Below are 21,537 nucleotides of genomic sequence, written 5' to 3'. Positions count from 1 at the left end.
GCACAGACCCGGTCTGCCTGGGCGGGATGTTAAGGGATCTCTTTCCCCAGAGAGGGGCATGCGCTTAACAGAAAGCAAGTTTTAAAAGACCAGAATAAGCAACCCGTCACCCTTCAAACATACCCTGCTCTGCATGAGGCTGCAGAGTAAAAGAGGGGGGAAGGCAAGCTGTCAGAAGTCTACTTTATGTGACAAAAGAGGACTAAATAAGTTTAAAAATGTCAAGTTGTTAGCTGAAGATGAGTATTATAGTCCAGAGGTCCAACAGCATTTATTCCTTTAAGTACAGTTGTCCGAACTCGTAGCTAGAAACATGTGGCTTTGGGAGACAGCCCTGCTCAGCAGAGCACCCCGCTGACAGGGAGGGAAACAGGCCAGTGGTGCAGACTGTTCATCTGCGAGGAAATGGCAGAATTTGCACAGTAAGTCTAAAATACAACTATTCCTGAAAAGCAATTTATTTCCACCAGCATCAGCTATTTAAGTATATGGATTATTAATATCTTTTGTATTTAAAAATAACCAAACCTCTTCCCTCCCCCTGTTTTGCTGTCTCTTTCCACAGTACCTGTGTCACAGTTCAAAATCCTGAAAGGAAAACTAGAAGATTAGCCAGTGCAATAAATTCAACAGTAATTCCAGGTGCTTGCCAGCAGGAGCCACAGAATACAAGTATTTCGGAACCTTTAGGTATTCACATTAAAGTGGAAAATAGAAGATTAATCAGTAAAGTTAGAAAATGTGAGACACAAGCCTCGTTCTTCTGTATGTAGGCCAAAAGGACTGTGGCAGACACTGCTGACCTAAATACAAAGGCTACAGAACAACATGTGCTTCAGAAAGACAGACCTGTTTTGGAGTCACAAGCTAGTGAATCTACCTCTTTCTTATTAAGCCATTTCAATGCCCCCATTTTACTGCTTTTTTTCTTCTTCTCCAAAGGTTGTATTTGTTTAAACAAGTCAATGACTCTGTCTGTTCTGGTCTGTAAGAGATCCTGTGGAATTTCACACAATAGTCCATTCTTTTTGTTAAAGGAATAGGTTATGCTCTTTCAGCTTCAAATATTCCAGCCCTTTACAGTAGTTTCGTACCCGTCCTTTGATTTCTCCCCAACTCTTGGAAGTACTGACATGAAAACCAGACCAAGCATTCTAGTTTTTCTAATACTTCAGACAAAAGCATTTCCCCAATTCTGATAAGAAACAAAAAGAATGTAACTAATACATAAGAAGAGGATCAGAAACCAAACCAACATTAATGAAAATTATTCCAGAAAGTGCACATCTCATTAAACTTATTTTAAAAAATAACAATGTATCTGTTAGTATGGCAGTCCGTACTAAATCAATACATTTGTGGCCAATGTCTTTTTAAAGTCAAATCACTGAACTAATGCAAAGCCCTGGCTACGTACCTGAAATCAGCCCCAAAGGCTAACACAACTGCTAGAAGAATGAGACTCTTAGATACAAAAAAATAATTCTTAATTCAAAGTCTGGCTTGATTAATAGTTAGGAAAGAAAACAAGTAGAAGCAGAAGCAGGAGTAAAGCTTGTTTTCATCTGCCAGTCCACAAATAAGATCAAGAAGAACCTGATGGTTAAAAGCAACCCATGCACTTACGAACTTCAGACATTCCCTTAATCAATTAATTTTGTGTCAGACACAACGCAGGATTCCGAGTAAGAATGTTAAACTATATAGTTAAGACACATGTATAGAACCAGGTCAATCAGGTTAGTAGAAAGCAGCACTCAATTTAGTGTAAATGAGAGAGATTTACCTAAAAATATGTATTTTTTTATATATATCACACACATATACATATAAAATCACAACTCTATAAAATCACATGCTATATAAAATCACAGCCTGTATTAATGACTACCAACCACTCAAAACTTACCTTTGGGGGGAAATTAAGATACAAAACATAGATTGTTGAAACTTCTAAGTTCCACTTTTGGATTTAAGTAATTATAAGAAACAACATTTTTAAATGAATCTGTATTTTAATAACCACGCAAGTAAAGGCAAGGTTTTCCCAGTTGCCTCCTGTACCGTAATCTGTACTGTGAAGTGGTTTATGAAGCAGAAGTGCTTTTCTGTCTTTTGGGATTAGCGTGGTATGGGTATTTACCTAAATGAGCACAACTAAAAAATGGCATAATAAAGACTGCTACCACTGCGGTAGGTAGGTTGCAATGTGGGCAGGGGGGAGGCAGCACTCAGAATTGAGACTAACCAGACCAATAAGAAAGAATTAGTCTTTCACACCGTTCCATCCACAGTCCCCTCTCTAGAAGACTCAGTGTTGCTTTGCTGGATCACGCGATACCCTACAGCTGCTGTTACAATGGCCAGCATGAAGGCAGAACCGTTGTGTCCAAAGGCAAGAACATCCCACTGCCCAGGAGACCGTGCTGCTGCCTTCCCAAACCTGCAGGGACGTGGGGCCACTGCCACACGCAGCTGGATCAAAAACAAAGCTGGCATAAGGACAGGGAGAGGGATCTCATGCAAGGGGACGGAAAACGCTGGCAGTGGAGATGAGCACCTCTGTCACTAGAAGCAAATGCACGCTTAGCTCTTCTGTATGTTAGAATTCTGAGCCTTTTTCAGAGTCATTTTAAAGATTACACAAAAGCTGACTCTTAACAGGAAAAACACTGAACAGGCAGCCTAGAAGGAGCACAAAAGGAAATAATACCATGCATCATAAAACACAAAGGATAAGTGGAAAGGTTACATCCATTCCTAAAGAGAGGTCACATCTCTACGTCCATGAAATCACCTGAAGAAATTTTCCATTTGCAAAAGAAAGATCAAATTGACTGCGGGAGTCCAGGATGGTCAGCACGTAAGACCAGATGAAGAAAGGCCACGAGCATCACCTCAGAAGCAGCAGCATGACAGGAGTCTCACTCAGCCTTTGCTATTAGGCAGTACCCATCACTGTATGAATAGTGGGAAGCACATAAATACATAGACAAACCAGGGAACAGTTTTGTTTCAACAACCCAATGACTCAATTTAGTAAGGCCTGACACGTAAGACAGAGAAGTCTGCATTAGTTAAAAGCACTGGAGATTATCCCGTATGAGCATTCCTCAACATCACCAAAAGCATGGATAAGCAGATGTTATTTTCATGCAAGACCGTAAGCAGTTTTCTCACATCACACAGCTTTTTCAAAGGGTTTATCCATCTGAACGAAGGTGCATTCTTGTGCCAAATTCCATGAGCACCAAAAAGTGTAAAACACCACCACGTTACAGAATCAGAACCCAGACCACGTTCTCATCTCCCCCTCTACCCAGGAGGACGTCACGTACAGCTTGCCTACCATTAACCGACAGTAAGGATCACCTTGGCTTGTTTGGTCTGATACCGTTTCCTGTGGCACTGCCAACATAAGTTGGAATAATCACCCCAAAATATACATAAATATTTAAACACACTTGTTGAGTAATTTCAACTTAGTTAATTTGCTGAATAAAATTTAATTTTATTTAAAAAAATCTTATACACTATTATTCACCTAGCCCTAGTTGTGAACAGATTCTCACTTCTGAAAATAAACCACATTCTAGTCAATTCATTCAACACCAAATTAAATTACTAGTACTGGATTTTTTTCTTAAAAAAAGTATGTTAAAACTTTACTTTTTTTATTTTTAAAACCTCTAAAGAAAATGTTGCAATTTTACAGAAATGTTTCTTTTCAGGTTATGCTTTTTTTTAAATGCCTGTTATAAATTCAGCTTGTGTAGAGTTTTTTTTTCATAGTTTTTTAATATGTATTATCTGCAGAGACATCGTAACAGTTCCATTTTGTGGATGAACACAAAACTTGTACAGATTTCTCATATTTGGTCTTTAGGTAAATAGTTCCCAAAAGCTGCCTAAATAAACCACTCCAAACTGTTCAGTCCATCATGAAAATACAGTTTTTCCTTTCGTAGTGGGAAAGGAAATATAAATAATGCATCATTATTACAGAAAATGACAAAAATCAGATTCAAATTAAGCCAACTATCTAGCTTTCACTCACCTTACTGCATGAGGAAATAAGACGTTATGTGAATTAAAGACTGAACAGCAGCCTTACGTTTAAATTTAATTTTGAAATGTAAAGTGGAATCTATTACCACAATTAAAGTGAGAAATTACCAATACATTTTAAAATGTTCAACTGCAGAACACACACTTAAAAAAAAAAATTATTATAATAATACGGTAGCCACTGTTAGAAAACCACAACAGCTACTCTTAATGGAGACCCCAAAAGGTCAGTGTATGACATCAAAAGTGTTACGGAGAAACTGGTCAGATTAATTTCTACTGATGGGTGCTTAAGCTTAAAAATATCGAATATACCTCTGACAAGATAATTTTACTCTTTTTAAAAGGACTTGTGATAAAGAATTTCATCTTTCTAAATGAAGAACAGTCTGTTATCTTAAACATACACAATATTAAGCGAGACTCTTGTTTTACTTTAGACTGGAAAAATATGCCAGGGACAGTCAAAGTCAACACAAAGTAACAAACAGCAAAAGGTAGCAGAAAGAGAAACAGGTAAGTGCAGCTCTGGTCAAATTCATAGCAGTTCTTTACGTCAGTTAACGGCTCATTTACATTGTAATTTCTAATCAGTTACATGCAAGCCCAAAGAAGCATTTGATCACTACACATGGTAATAAAATTTGATTAAATTTATCAGGCAACTGCTAAAATATGAAAATTTGCAGATGTAATAAAGTAGCTTTATCTGAACTTTAACAGGACAGACAAAAGTAAATCATTCCATTGGTTAAAAAAACCCTACATTCAGTTTTATACCAAACAAAATTTCACATGAAAAGTATTGTGTGATTCCAAAGTTTCCGGAGTAGAAATGGAGTGATTTGAAATGTCAAAGACCCCATTATTTTGCAAAGAAATGAAAATACACCTCAAAAATTTCTAATTCCACATGTGAACAACAAAATACTGCATATCTACCAACAACTGCATCGGGTAGGTCATTATGAAAGGCTAGCTGCCAAGATGTAGGAAATGGCTCCTTGCCTCTGTTCCCTTTAAGGAATATACAATCGTTTGAAACCAGTTCACACTAAGCGCTTATCATGCTGCCGTTACACTGAGATACTCAGTCCTTAAAATAATCTGATAAAGATTTTTTTAAAGCTGCAGCCCTCCCCAACACTGTATTTCTCAGTGTACACAGTTCGGTAGGGGGCAGGGAGGAGCGGGGGGTCACAGCCTCTGGAACAAGATGTTTTGCAGTTTGACTTTAAATTACCAAGTTTTAAGGCCACCTGTGTTGGTTTTTTTTCAGTGCTGAAAGTTGAAGTCTGATCACAGGGCCCCTTTCCCCACTGCGTGAGAACATGTTCCAACATTTTAGGTGTTATATTTAAGTGTCTCCTTTTGGCACCATGGAGTTTATTTTTTTTTTTAAAAAAAAGAAAACTCCCCTAAGTTTCTAGTTCTGGCTGCCTTTATCACTCACTGCCACAGATGGGGTGTCCACATTAACAGCTATGACTATGCTCTCTCCATCTTCTGTTTTGATACGTTTGAGTTCCTGCTGTTCTGACTGGTCTCCATTCTGGCGCTTTGTTGGAAGAGATGCCGATGCAGATGCATGGGTTGCTAACATATGCAAAGGACTCGCAGCAGCTGTAAAAAGACAATAAAAACTTCAGCACCCTAGTCCTTGTCAAAACAGATGATACTGAAAGCAAATCTGCATTTTCATTAAGATGATGAATTCCCTTATTGGTACTATGTGGGGTATTAGCAATCCCAGTTGAGATTCAGGTCCAGCTGTTTAATCTTTTTGTACAAACCTGAAGGACATTTTCCCAAATCACTCAACATTCACGCAGATATGGACACAAGTGGGAGAATGGGGAAGTATCTCCATTTTGTCAATGGGGAGCTGAAGACAGAGAAAGATTTAATGACTGAAAGCCAATCTACACAGTAATTTGTGACAGAACTAGGAAGCGAATTCAAAATTCCCTTTCAGTAGTTTCTGGCCATGTCTATGGATCACTGCAGAATGCATTACTTGGCCTGGAAGGAGAGCACCACCGTATGGTATTCATCTGGGGCCTTAAGTACTTAAGAAAAGCTATGCAATTCACACAGCCCTGAGATGCACACGACTCAAGCAGCTATTCTGCTTTGTCAGATAATGAGGCATTTACCCACAACATAAGGAAAAGGCAGTGCTTTAACAAGTAGTAGCATTAAGAAATGATGCATTTGATTAGATTCAAGTGCACACCTGAATTAGATCAACAGGAATGTATATAGTTCAAACATCCTATACAAGATTTTAATCTCATTCCATGGAAAAGATAGTATAAGTCACCATTAATGGGTGAGTACAGTCCTTTAAACCTTCTGAGACATCCACAGGCTCCTTCCCTCTACTTGTTCTTAGAAGTCTGTTTCTCAATATCGACCCTGACTTTATTAGACCAACTATTCAAACGTCTTTGCAAATAATGCAAAATACTAATCATATATTTACTTGTTCATTGCATTTCATGAAAAATTATCTAAACATTATCAAACCACGTGCTTTTTTACACAGAAGCTCCCTTTCTTCAGCACCACCAATTTGCTGACATTATTACAGCATTCCCTGCTAGTGGAGCTTAAGAATTCCTTACACACTTCATGTTTATTTGCTAAACTTGTTATATTTGTTGTTAGTAAGCTATCCTAGAGAATACCTGGAGTATCACCTCTGCACATAACCAAACTGTTTTGTACTTAGTATGGTAGAACAAATACTTCAGAAAATATTTACCTGATGCAAAAAGCATCACTGCAACTGTAAAATAATTTGTTCTTGTATCTCAACAGTTATTCAGCTTTATTAGAAAAGCTATTCCTTGCACAATTTCTGAAGAGATGCCATAAAGATAGTTACTTCTGAATAAAATGCCCTACTGCAAATCTGTTGTTGCTTAAATAAAAACAAGAAGTTTGCCCCTCATTGTCAAACATGCATTAAGACTATTACTGCATTATTCACTCCAGGGCCTGTTTAGTAGAAAGAGACTTGCTGGCTGCAGCCACAACTGATACATGGAAGTATGAAATACACAAAAGAACAACGATGTTTGAAATCCACACTTAAAGTCGAAATAAAGAATATCTAGTTACATAATTTTATTCTGCAGTAAGGGACTTGAATTTATTTTGGACTTCACAGCTTTCAGTTAGGCTGACAGACAGTAAAAAGTGCTGCCAAACTGTTTTGCTGAGAGTAAGATCAGAAAGCACCTTCTTACTACAAATAGAAAATGTTAGAAGAGTAGTTGCTCTGGATTTCTTAGCTTTCAGATTGCACAAATCTTCTTTCTCCAAAGACAAACACACACAAACACAAATGTGTGCGTAAATACAGGTGTATGCATGTGAACACAGACATACGTAGATAGGTGTGTGTGAACCCAGACATGTTTGTAGACACACAAACAAATCCATATTTCTGTAGGCCTAGTTCCCCCTGTAGATGCTTTGCCTAAGAAGTTACCTGTTTTCTTGCTGGTTTAGGAGTTACTGTAACAGAGAGACCAGGACCTGGAATACACCTCACTTGCTGTTCAAAATGTAAACATCTCATGAGGTATTTAAGCCCAGGAATCTCAGAGTGAAAATTCCCATCACTGCAAGCACAACCCTATCACACACAGTGAAATAGTGAGAAGCACCACAATTCTAGTCCTATGTTCAGCCACATTTCTTAAATATGCCTAGCATGACCTACAAATGTCAGTGATGGAAGAAGAGTAAAAAGGAAACAAAGCAGATAATTCAATCCATTGGAAGACTTTAGAGCAGAAATGCATATTTCAATAGTATCAATAAATTGATATAAGATAGCCTAAAACTATTTCTGTAAACATATCTTATGACAAAGAAGCTCCTTCAGTATCAGGTAACATATGAAACTGTTAGAACAAGCTGTATGCACCTGCGAAGCAAACCAAAACTGAACGTTCTGTGAACAAGCATGAATATATAAAAATTACAAAAAAGTACTGCTATCCACTCAGACTGCTGAGTCTGAGAGGGGAAAGATGATATTCAGACAAGAAGAATCTCAAAATCTTACAGAATTTTTGTCATTTTTAGTACAGGTTCAATAAAAACAGAATAAAAAGTAACAGTTGAAAAAGCCAACCCACAAGCAAGTTCTGTCTTGTTTTCCTGTTGGTTGGTTCTTGACAAATCATCTGGGGAGCAGTTACCATTTTAATGGCACTGTTTTACAGGAACTTCTTTAAAAACTTGTTTATATCCTGGGTTTAAGAAGGAGGGAGGACAGGTTGTCACCACTAAGTACATCCCTATAATGACCACAAAGAGAATAAATAGCTGTTCAAGTAATCATCAATGAAGAGAAATGCTAGTTCTTACAAACAGGGAGGGAACAATCCGTTACAAGGCTGTAATCTAAATTTTTTGTAGAACTTAGTTTTCAGTATAACTACAAAAGACATGAGAACAGAATTTGAAAATTCAGCAATGGTCATATTGAGGTTTTAACACGTACAAGGCAACAGAACATGTTAACACAATACATACCAGCATTGCCCTGTCCTTGTATCGCAGTGGTGATAGGTACTATGTGCGTTCCGTTCTGCGTTACAGTTTTTATTGGTAGCTGGTGTTGACCTAGAGGTGCCTGTTGCACTATAGTAACTGTCTGTAAGGGTGTGGTCTGAGATGTCTGAATGATACGACTAGCAGCTCCTATTGTAGCATGACTAATAGCAGGTATAGGCTCCACTTTAACTGAAAAACAGAAGATAGAACATTGTTAAAAACAAGAAAGTGTTAAAGAACCATTTGTTTTTAATCAACCCTCAGTGAAAAAGTATACTGTTTTATTACTAGTTCCAACATATCTGAGAAATTATGATGCAAAATCTTCAGTTTTAGCCAAACATTTCAAGCATTCATCTGGAACGAAGTTTAAGTAATAACCCTTCTGTATAAAGAGCAAAACAAATAACCCACAGGTTCTCACCTTTTACTTCCTTGTGGTCTCCATTCTCTTGAGGTTCTACCTTAGGCTGGGTTACCATCGCAGCTTGCGTGACTACTGCCTGTCCAGCTACAGTGTAAGTGTTTGCTGGTGCTAATCCAGTCACATTTGTGACAGACACAGCTGGTATCTGGTGGACTACATGAACTGTCTGAACTACAGGCTGCTGGGATGTTGATGTCGTCACAGGAGTTGCAACAGTGTAGGTGACGGGTTTAATAGTTTGCGGTAGCTGCCGTTGTACAGTAATTAAAACTGGTTGGCTAGATAGAGGTGATCCTACCAAGAAAGAGAAAAAATTAGGCTGCCAATTTTAATTATTTCTTTTAAGCCAGTCATTCTTTTAAACTTAACACTAAAGCCTCAGAGGATTAACAACCTCCTTCACTAATGCCTGAATGATCCAAAAGATAAAACCGGACAATGAAGATTATGACACATGGCTATTCCAAGCCACATTCAGGGTTAAGTGCTGTATTAGCTCATTAAGACCCACGCATCATTTGGGCAAAAGCCCCCCCACCTCTCCCCAAATGTAGCTGTACTACCAAAGCTATGTTTAATACTCATTTAGTAAAATTCCTTTCTATAGATAGGAACATGTATGTGCTTCAGGTGTTGTGTGGAACATGTCTGCATTGGCAAAACTCTCAGCTTCCTAGGCTGGGGAAAGCCTGGTGTGTCTGCTCAGCTCAGGACCATGTTTGCCTTTGCCAAAGAATGGTCACTGGCACTTCCATAGTACCAGAATATCACCAAGAAAAAGGATGGCAAAAGTATATAAACTAAGGTAATTAAACAAATACATCCTTATTGCATCATGCCTCACGCTCTTCTTTTTTTTATAGGATATTTCTTATCACGCAAATTTATTCCTTGTCTTTATCCTTTCTTTTTACCCCCACCTTTGAAAGGATGACATGACCACAGATGCATGCAAGACACTTGCTTATTTCTGCAATCCATGTAACCTAAAAGGTTTTTTTTCCTAAACCAGAAAGAATACGTTTTGAAAGGAAGTGACAACTGTTACAAGACAATACAGTCCTACACAGGACAGAAGCACAATCTCTGCTTAGTAACACAGTGATCAAGGGTGCTGGAACAGCACACAGATTACAGTCTGTATGTATGCAAACAGAATTTCCCTGGCATGTTTATGTGTTTATCAAAGATTTGCTATAAATGTTAAAGAGGTTAAATATTTATGGAGTTTTTGGTGTACATATGAAGTCTTGGTAATATTTATATATTAGTCCTCTCCCACCTCCCACCCCCAAACACTTATTTCAGGAATCCTCACCTGGGGCACTCTGTGCAAATCGCGCTTCTTGTATTACCGCTAGTTTTGGCTGGATAGCACTAGGCTCAGGTTCCATTGGGACTGGAGATCCTTCCCTGGACAGACTCTCGGGGGTCTGGACTCCACTGGAGTGCGCAGACAACACTCCAGAGTGATTAGGAGAAGCTGGGGCACTTCTGTATTTAAAAATGAAAGCAGCAGCTGATGTGTTTTAACTTCTGAACTGTGAAAGACAGTGACCTTCCTCTAAAGAGACCGTAACACACACTGCCCACAGGAGGGCACCTCTGCCTTCTGGCAAGTACAGTTACAACCCAAAGCAGTTCTGATGATCTTTATAAAGCTTCTGTTAAACAGGGACAGAATTTAAAAGGAAACTTCAGGTATAGTTAATGCAGAAGAAGTGGCTGGGTGCCTTCTTAGGGAGACTCTCTAAACAATCTGTGAAACATGAACATTTCTTCTGGTGGAGAAGAATGATGAGCAAATCTCAGTCTACAGGGCAAGTAATAAAAGATCTGCTCCAGCAGAAAGGCCATAACTTTACAGAGGGAGTAATTTAAACCCACATATTTCCCCATCATGAATTCTGCTTGAACATTATCAAACTAAATACATAATTGTCATCTCTAAGTTCAATAAAATGGTAGCTGGTATTTGATAATTTTCTTTGCAAACAGTTTTAAAATGCAGTAGATGGCAGTTAGAAATTAAAATTATAACTCTGTTAAAAAAAAAAAACCCAAAGGTACAGCAAGGCTTGCTTACATTAACAATCTGATAGTTAGTTATGCAAACTGAGTCAGTTCGTTAACACTAAAAACAAGCAATAAAAACAAGCCTAGTGTATGGGGCAGCCTCCTAGTAAATCATACAGAATTCAAATACTGAGTCTGGATGAAATTAAATTACTAAACTTGTGACTGTATCCAAAACTATCAAGTCTGCATCAGCCTGAAGATTAAACAACAGCCATAGTCTTTTTGTTCATCTGTTTTTCCTTACCTAGAAGAGAGTGGTCCCAGAGGGGTTCTAAAGCAAGGTACTCCCCTAGGCCGCCTTTTCCTAAAAGCCTGCTCTATTAATTTGCTTTCAGAGGCAGGGTCTATCCTCCAGAATGAGCCTTTGCCTGGTTCTTCCTGGGAACGTGGTACTTTGATGAAATAACGATTCAGAGAGAGATTGTGACGTATTGAATTCTATGGAACATAAAAAAATATGTAGAATTCATATAACTTTTCCAAGTCAGAATGTGGCCTACTGCAGCAGTTCGTACTATAGGAGACTCGGGGTTCAGGTCTTTAATTCCTTAATTCAACAGAACTCAGAGCACTACAAAGGCAGTGCCATAAACCTGAAAGGACTCTTGCATTTTTCAAATCTTTCCCAACAATTAAAAAAACAGTATACTAATGCGGCAATAACAGGAATCCCACTTAATTCTCTAATGAGAAACATGGTGATTGCAACAAACTGCTGGAACACTACAAATACTTGCGCATAATGCAGTGTAAAAAAAAAAAAAAAAGAAAAAATTATCTGTCTTCATACACCACCCTTCCCCAGGTGTCAAAGAAAATGTGAATTCATTCTAGGAGGGCCAGTAAAATACAGCATATGCTGATCCTGATCTTATATGATAATCCTGTTACTGTTCCACAATACAGAAAGAAAAGGTTAAATTACACAAGTTCCAAATGCAGCTAGATTGTTGTGAGTTCACCCACAGTCCAGTCTGTCTCAACAAAGGAGCCAAGGATTTAGTGTGTCTAGAAAAACAACAAATGGCAGTAGGTCCTAAAAACAGCTCTTCAGTGAGATCTTTGTTACTGCACTCTAGTAGTTTGCACATTACTTTATCCTCACTGGGCTAAAACACACGCAGTTCTTCAATCAGAGATGTAGAAAACTGCTAACACCCTGAAGTGGCTGTACCTATGCTTGACTTTGCACATATAATTTTTTTTAATTTTTTTTATTTTTTAGAAGAGATAAACCCCAAATCTCTCTAAATATTATCACTGAACAAGAAGAAAATAATGATAAGCATACATACTGAAACACTTGTGGTGGAACAGGGGGGAAAATGGAGAAAAAGTTTTATGTTATCAAAAGCTCTCAAAAATTTGCAAAATCAAGTGCAAATCTTACTCAAATGTCTGAGTTCATGACCCTGATGGCAAGTTTGGAAAACTTAAAGCAATGATAACCATGTATGGTTTCTTAAATGCAAACTGATGAAACCAGAAATAGTTTTCCCTGCCAAAAATTGAAACAGAACTAGAAAGATGCCAAGAACATGTTTATAAATTGTATTTATTTCTCCATATGCTAGAATAAAAAATTAGATCCAAAAGTACCTGCTAAAGTAAGTTCATGAAGAAGAGTCAAGTGCTCAACAAAATGAGACCTTTATATAATAAAGGATACAAATACCTCAATACTATTTATTAAGGTATAGGATTTGGATACTATACCCATGTATGTACTCTATGTTTTGAATAATGTGCATATATGGCCTCAAATATTATTTAAAATATCTATAAGTCACCCTAACTGTAATCCAACACCTGATGGATAAAAGCTAGCAGAGCTATTCACACATGGGGTACACCTGTTAGTGTTGTAGCAGTGCTTTATATGACTAGTGACTGAAGAGCACCTGATTTTCAGCTTTTCCAATTGTTTTTATGAATAGGTGTTAATTAATTATTCCAGAACATACTACGTCTGCTGTGTCTATCACCCTGGTTTTGTGAAATATTATACATCTAAATACATACACTGTTCTAAGGCAGAATTCTTTAACCATGCATTATAGCGTATGCACATTTGGTTCCATGATGTTTACATAAAGAAGCATTATACTCACAGATATTCAAGATATTTCAGAATAGGAAGCAAAAAGCACACCAATGTTTTATAAACAGAATCTTGTTGCTAAAACATATCTGTTAGTATGACTGCAGCAAGGATTCTACACTGCTTATGTGCGAAAAGGAAACAAAAGAGACTTCCTAGCCACAACAACAGCTAAGCCCTTTACTAGCCAAACCATTAACAAAAAGCTAGGAAGAGTTACATTCCCCACTAACCTTGGAATTCCTCTAAGAGTGATTCAACTTTCATATAGGCCCCGTTACAAATAAGTATGTGATTAATATTTAAAAATCTATTCCGCTACTGAGACGGCATGTATTCTTTAGTCTTCTACTTGTACAGCAAGTAGAGTATTAGCACTTCTTCACTTTTCCCCTCCCCCAGTCTCTCCAAGTTTTACTTCCCTGAAAATAACTTCAGAGCATGCCTCTGTTGCAGATCATGACTGTACTAAGCAGCAACACAGTGAAATTGATACTCCATGACCAACAGTGCAGTCTGAATGTTACACAGGCAAACTGGCCAGTCCTGCTAATTGTGCTCTTCTGTCCTTTGCTGAAACTAAAAACAGCAGCAAAGGCATCGAACCTTTATGCATATCTGGAAAGACTATGCCAGACTGATTCATACTTGGTTAGTCATCCTGGCAAATGCTAAGGTTGGTCTCTTTAAAAATGAAAAGAAAGCAGAAATTAATTCTATAGAATTGAAGGGTTTGGTCTAACTCAGTACAGAAACAATTAAGTTCACAAATAGACTATGCTGCACAAATAAAAAAGGGCACATAATAGTGCAAGATAACAACAGGTAACACACACTTGTTCCTTCACTGTGTTGCATGGTCAAGACCACTGTTTTCAAATAAAACCAAACTTCTAACATTTAATATCTTAATTTTATCTCAAGATAACAATACGGATGTTTACATAAGTATAAGTTACAGAACACAACTACATTCCTAGGTAGCATACGTGTATTTAAATCCACAGTGCCAATTGTACTTTTCTTCCCCAAAAGTCTGTATGTATCCCTCTTAGAGGTTTAGAGAATACCGTTCCATGAATAAAGCAATGTTTCAAATACAGAATAATGTAAATTGCCTACTTTGTTGGAGAACTTACAATCAGGAAAAAGACAGAACACTCATTTGACAAATTCTATTCATGAAGGGCTGTTAGGCTCACAAGTTGACTTCTTATGACCCTTTACAGCTGCCAGTATTACTTACAACTAAAAAAAAAACATTCCAGAAATCAAATTTACCTGCCAGCCCTTGTCTGCCGTCCTGTAGTACGGATAATTTTTAGTTATGTGCGTATAAATTCCATTTAGTGTAAGCTGCTTATCAGGTGCCATTGTAATTGCTTGTACTATTAGCTGTGCATAGGAGTAAGGTGGCTTAGAGTCGTCCTGTACAAGGAAAAGAAAAGTCTGCATCAATAAACTTTAAAGATACACATGCCCCTTTCTAAATAAAAATTTACAAAAGACACTTTAAAAAAGGCACTTTTGGATGACTAAAATCTTGAGACAGAAAAGAAACTAAGACAATTGTGCTCTTCTGATTAGCAGATTTTAAGATAACATTAAAGATTTGGAGAAACATATAACAGTAATGAATTTTCGATAGCCTATAAACAGATATATAACTGAAAATACATAGAGACCCTCCCACACAGGGAAGAGAGATAAATAAATAAATAAATAAAACACATCTAGTAACAAAAACCTACAAATTGTTTTTAAAGTCTGTAACGTTAAATTATTACTTGGTGTATATATTTTAAACAAAATTTCAGAAGTCTTATATTCACTTAAGACATGATTTATGGGATTGATTTCAAACAATGTTTACCTTTGGGCTATCTCCACCCGATGCTTCCTTGTCATTTTCTGACTGTGAATTGTCAGCCATTAAATGTAGGTCAGATGGTATTACACGACTCATTTTGTACCCTGAAGAGCCTGCACCACGGGGGCTAGATGGGCAGGAATTTGCAGCACTGTAGAGCATAAAAAGAAGATCCTACTATTTTGTTATACAGTATATCACCACATTATGTCTAATCAAAAAGCTCTTATTGCAGAAAAGCCCACTACCAGAGCTTCTAGACTACAGTTAAGGGTCTGTCAGTATTTCCATTATAAACCCCATCTTCCAAGCCTTTCTAACTCATCCATGGGAATTAAAATCACTGCAGGAAGAAACCTGTCAAATGAAGCTCAGGCTTTCCTCCTCAAAGGGAAAAGGATTAACTGATTTATTAGGTTGTACTGTATTTGTGTAAGATTTGCCAACAGAAAAGTCCACTTAAACTACGTAAGCAACCACAAATTTTAAGACACTCATTTGAAACAAGAAACACATCCTGCATGAAATTTCTGCCATATGCTTGTACTCAGCCCGCTCAAAAAAGGTCTCTCCTGTGCAGTATTTTTGCATGTTTGAGAAAATAGAGCGACCAATGAGGAAAAAAGGTTTGATTCTCATTTAAATCTAAACCAACATTATTTTAAGTGTTTGCAGGTATGTGCGCATACATGCACACACATAGATATGTATAAAAATCATAAACTTATCTGTAAATAAGATGCAGCAGCACTGACTCATCTAATTTAACACAGTATTAGGCCAACAGAGTAGATACACTGTTACAAAGCAAAAGATAGTGCCAAACCAAAGAAGTGTCTCCACACCTCACGTTTTGCTATCCATCACAGAAAAACAAAGATATAATTGTATATAATTCCACTGTACCATCTTTCTAACAGTTGTCTCCCTGCCTTGCACAGTCCACAGGAACCACACCTGCACAAAGCCAATTTTCTTCTACAATTCTCATTTAGCCAACAGGAAAGAGACAGTCATTGGGTGATGTCTGTCCCCTTCTCCAAAAAAACATTTCAGCAGTTCTCTACAATGAGGTATACTTCTCAGCAATTCACGCTGTAACTGATTTCAAAACAGCCCTCAGAAATTCAAAAAAAGTTAACTAAAAATTAGAATGACAAAGCCTGCTGTGCCCCCAGAACCAGCTTTATCTCCAAAGACAATCTTTAACCTAAATTGAATCTACGGTTCAAAACACTGAGTAACCAATAAAGCTAGAGAATGTTATTTAGATTTATACAATAAAGCTTTAACAAATTTACATCTGTCAAGTTTTGTTTGTCTGCCTGGCCTCTCAAGCTTTTTGCTACCTCCCTTTTTATGTACAGAAGCAAGGCAGGCACACTAGATTGGGCAATATATATTAAAAAAAAAAAAAATCTTCAAGCTTCACATCACAAGAAATCCACCAACGTTTTGCTACTAATGATATACTATACAAGGGAGATTGGATTTTTTAAGTGTTGTATGGAAGAATCCTTGATTAGAGCCGAAATGTGTAACTAATTTATTTTTTTAAATATAGGTCACTGCTGTTCTATGTTTTCACATATCAACTGACAACATCCCTCTACTGTGCTCACTTTAGCATATATTGACAAAGCGACACATATGGTATAATCAAAGCAAGTTTACAAGTCTTCTACAAAACAGGATGATTTGAAGAGAAACTGTCAAGCTTTGCTCTCAAAATAGACTCAGAAGTGTAATCTTCTTTTTCTTTTTTTTTTTTTTGGTAATAAACTATAGTCAACAGGTGCATGAAAGCCCTGAAGAGAATTACAAAATTCACAGTGAGGCAAAGACTGTGGTGATATATGTGATATTATCTGAAATATTTATGAGCTGCTCTGTCATTTCTTGGGCAAGATATGTTTTCCCTGAATTTTAATACGAAAGCAAACCTGTTATACCGTCAAGTCTAGATCTCTTCTCTACTTCCACCATTTATATAGATCTCATTAAACACCACAATATTGAGATCAAGATCTTGGCAAGCATGAAAGAAGTCAATTACCCTTACATTCAAATTTCATTAACCAGATCTACATTTTTAAAAATCAAGCATTAACAGTCCTTCACTCAAGTGAAGACACAGGAAGTGAGAGGAGAAGAAAAAACTTTCAAAAGCATGTATATGACTTTGAAACGCAATTTTCAGTGCCTTTAAATAAACTCTTGCTCCTGAACTTTCTGTGAGTTTTCAAAATTGTATGTAAACTAATTTTATCAGTTTGTGAGGACAGCTTGCTTATGTTTAATTGAGTTTGGTCCCAAAGAACAAGTCAGACAATGGCTACAATTAGCAAATCAAGCAGCACAGCAAGTAAAAAAACCAGATTAACCTCCCCTGCAGAAGATTTCCCTACACTAAACTCCACATCTTACGCTGTATTTTAAGTAAAACATCTGTTTACTTCCAGCAATGACTCATCAGTAACAAATCTTCTGGAGTAAGGGATCAGTCTATTTTCCACACTAATGATAAACATTTTTTCTGATGATAGACTTCAGGGGGACAGTAACTAATGAGAATGTTTAAAAATAGTATAATTTAGACTTATCTCATTTAAAAGTGTTGCCATAAGCATGCAAGAGTAAAAAGCAACCTAAATCACCTGGAATGCAAGAAAAAGATATGCTCCTTTGCTGTTCTAAGAATGCCAGGCTTCTGAGCAAACTGTTACACACTTAACTTATTAAATTTTAATATTAAAGGTTGTTCATGCAACTGACTTTATTAGTTAGCAGAATGGTGCTTTTCTCCAAGGCAGGTAATGCTGAGCTTCAACCAAACTTGTACCACAAAAGCAAAATACTTACAATGAATTAGAAAGCTATCTCAAGCCTGTAACCATATATTGCCCTATATCCAATGTGCAGGGTTTAAATACCTGATAGTTCCTGTGGGAGAAGGGAGAGGGCTGATCAGGTGAGCCATGTTGTCTGGAATGTTTATTGTTAAGGGAGAGATCTGGGGTTGCACAGGCTTCACAGGGGACTCCGGGGCCTCCTGTTTTTCTCTCTTTTCATTGGACAGAGCTGTGAAAGTTATCTTGATGTTTGTGCTGGGAAACCTGAAAGTACAGCTGAAAAATAAAAAACAAATATATAAGCCACTTGTTTACCGAATGTAAGAATTTCTGCATTACTTGCACATATCACCTAACCTTATTTAAAAAATGAAAAGGTACAGTATCTTATGTAATTACCGGTAACCATCTTCATTTTACAGATCATACAGAAAGATCAGTGTGACCAGAAAAAGATCCCCAAATAAGCAATTTTAAAATTTGGGAAGAAATATAAGCAAATGCAATTCTTTGTAACAAGGGCAGTTTATGTGTTGTCTCTAAATTTCTTGAGGCTCATCCTGATCTTGCAACTATCCCGAAAAGAAGTACTATTTTGAAGACAAAACACTATTACTTTATGATGCCAAAGAACAGCTTCAGCAAACGAACAAGTAGGTCCATCACATCAAAAGTAATCACAAGCATAAATGTTGGCCAATTTGAGGTCTACCCAGTTTCATAGACTGGTCTAACTAAAAGATTTGGTTTCTTTTCTCTTAAAATACTTATTAAACTAAACACATATCAATCCTAATTCTGATCATTTACAGAGTATATTGCTGTTGTAGTACTACACTCAAGTATCTTTTTTCAGAGCTGAATTTAAGAGCCAATTTCAATAAATTGTCCATTTTTGTATATTACCAAAGACTGCATGCCCAAATTTAAAGACTAATGATAAATTAACAATGCGCAATTGTTTAAAAATCTGGATAATAAAATACAATGAATGCACCTTTGAGTATTTTCCTTTCTACATCTCTGTACATAGCATTTAGAAGTTAACGCAATTAAACAGAACAGGCTATTTATAACTTCTCAGTAAATAAACAGCTTGAGCAAACAAGAAACTTAATTTTCTCTCAACAAAAGCATCTATAAAAATACAGTTCAAATAACTTCACTATCTGCCCTTTCTTAAGCTGTTAAATGACACTCAGCACTAAACCCACAATTATATTTACACACCTCTTCCACATAATGAAAAGGACTTTCCATTGCCACAATACCCAGAAACAAACCTTAGAAAAAAAATTTTTTAGAGTGATTCTGGGTAGATCTAGTTTTATAAAGAAATGAAACAACAGCATGCTGGAACAGGCCTAAGAAATGTAGCTATGAATACGAGATACAGACTGTAAACAAAAGTGATCATTTCTCTGGAAAAATATATTAAACATAAAAGTGATGTAAGAATTGGAAGGAACACTCAGCTGTGGAGTAGCCTTAAAAACACTAGCTCTCGTGTTTTGGTTTTTATTTCTTAAAATTAATCTAAGGATGTTTATAGAACAAAGGTAGCATTTGATTTTCACTACGTTTCTTGCCACATGCACTGCAGTGATTCTTTTTTCCTACAATACACACCCAAGGATCAGGAAAAAGAGAATCAACAATGACCTTCCTTTTCTCTCAGTCTTACTTCTCAGTATGGACCATGTCCGAATTTAACAGACGACCTATTTCTGAAACACGCTCAATGTACTAAATTAGAAACAGAATCTATGCCAAAAAAACTGCACATGCATTTCAGCAAGAAAGTTAAATGGACCAATTTCTGGGTTGGTTTTCTTTTTTTTTTTTCTTTTTTTTCTTTTTTTTTTTTAATATCTTCAGTAACAACTAATTTCTTTACTTTTTCCAGTAGAAAGTATTTTTTGCTTATATTTTTACTGACAATTGAAAGAGGTCTCAGCTGTTTTGCTAATAAAAAGTTTTCTAAATGTTTCAGTTAATCAGCAATAATGACAACACCACTTCTCAAGTGTATGCAAAGAGGGTAGCCAAAGATGTCGTTTTTGCTAAAAATCTGTGAACAACAACATCTGTTGGACATAGAGACAGGTTTAAATTTTAGTCACCTGTTCTATAGCCTCTATTTAACTTAATGCTTTTCAGACCAAACTTATTTCAACTTAAGACAAACGTGGGAAGAACCAGACATAGCTTTAGATGCTCATTCACTGGTTAGATTTCTTACTGGCTAGTAAAACAACCCAGTACATAATAATGAGCAACCAGAGTCCTACAGTGCTGGGGTGGGGTAAAGATGGGGAGGAGGTAGATCTTCACAACTCAGACCAGAAATAGAGAAACACATAAAATGTATACTCAACAACTCCTCCAATATTCCATGTAAGTATGCATATTAAAACATCTCCCTTCTTACATTATCTCCCCTGTGGGTATCTTTCACAAAAAAGGTAAGGGCAGCTTACTCGGGTAAGACTAAAGCACAGTTTTCAAAGTATAGCAGAGACGTGGTGCTCTCAAATGTCGATCAAGTTTGGGGCAGGGAGGCGGGGGGAAACAAAGAAACCAACCCCAAAAAACACCCCCAAACCCAGGAGCTTTGACTAATCAAGGGTACTGTATAGGTCATAAATGGGCCAAACAAACTCGGAACTTATAGTCAGGAGCTATACTAAAACCTAAAGGTGTCACTGTCACAGTTTACAACATTTCACATGCTGAGCTTGAAAGGACGGCATTATTAAGGAAGACACAATATACTTAGAAATCACTGTCTGGTTAGAACATGCAAACACTGAGTATTATCAAAACACCACATCTCTCAATTGATTCATATTTGTAAACAGAGTTTTTTTAATAGAAACATTTTTTTGTAGCTGGAATTCAGCCAAAAAGCAGAATAAAGAGTGTATACTAACCAACAGATTTTCTGAATAAATTGCATTAACACAAACATATTACATTTACTTCCAAAATCAAAGCAAGGAACACATTCTAATTTGATCAGAATCAAGTTGGTTTTGGCATATTCTTTAGTTATACAATGAACTAAACAAAAACCACAGCACACCCACAGGGAGAGACATGATCAAACATTTATTCAACAGCAAGCTGAATTTGATTTTACTCACTGTTTAAAGTGTTTGCAATAGTTTCAGGACGTGCTACCACAGGATGGTTGCTACAGAAGAAACTCATCTATACAACCCACTTGAAAAAAAAAAGTGTAGTTTTGCAAGCTGTCACTCTATACCTCACCTACTCAACTAACTACCATCCTTCCTTTATAGGATGATGCCATTTGGAGTAGGAAATCAAACAGAGGCACCAAGATTGATCCAACAGATTCCTAAAAACAAATGTTTACAAAACATCCATGTTTAAACAGTTACATGATGAAAAGTGTGTTAGGTATCTAAGTGATGAAAACAAATAGCACTATTTAGCTGACATGCCAGTGTTGTATTTTATGTATTTCAAAAAACTATTCACAGTATCCATACTTAAATAATTTTGTACATTTATTGATTATGATGAGTACTTGCCTTGT

The 21,537-nt window shown here is 36.8% G+C and overlaps 1 protein-coding gene across 1 annotated transcript in view; it reads right to left on the bottom strand.

The window, feature by feature from the left end:
- Nucleotides 1-3,486: 3,486 nt before the first annotated feature.
- Nucleotides 3,487-21,537, bottom strand: part of FOXK2 (forkhead box K2) — a 48,615-nt gene continuing 30,564 nt past the window's right edge. The window contains 8 exon segments of the mRNA XM_052807775.1: nucleotides 3,487-5,691; nucleotides 8,623-8,832; nucleotides 9,068-9,364; nucleotides 10,389-10,564; nucleotides 11,394-11,587; nucleotides 14,532-14,678; nucleotides 15,124-15,271; nucleotides 18,054-18,248. Of these exon segments, the coding sequence (XP_052663735.1) occupies nucleotides 5,495-5,691; nucleotides 8,623-8,832; nucleotides 9,068-9,364; nucleotides 10,389-10,564; nucleotides 11,394-11,587; nucleotides 14,532-14,678; nucleotides 15,124-15,271; nucleotides 18,054-18,248 (1,564 nt within the window). The 3' untranslated portion in view covers nucleotides 3,487-5,494.

This window comes from Harpia harpyja, chromosome 14 (assembly GCF_026419915.1).
Source record: "Harpia harpyja isolate bHarHar1 chromosome 14, bHarHar1 primary haplotype, whole genome shotgun sequence".
Classification (NCBI taxonomy): Eukaryota; Metazoa; Chordata; class Aves; order Accipitriformes; family Accipitridae; genus Harpia; species Harpia harpyja.
Note: the sequence above shows the minus strand (reverse complement) of the source record. Positions and strands in the feature narration are given on the sequence as shown.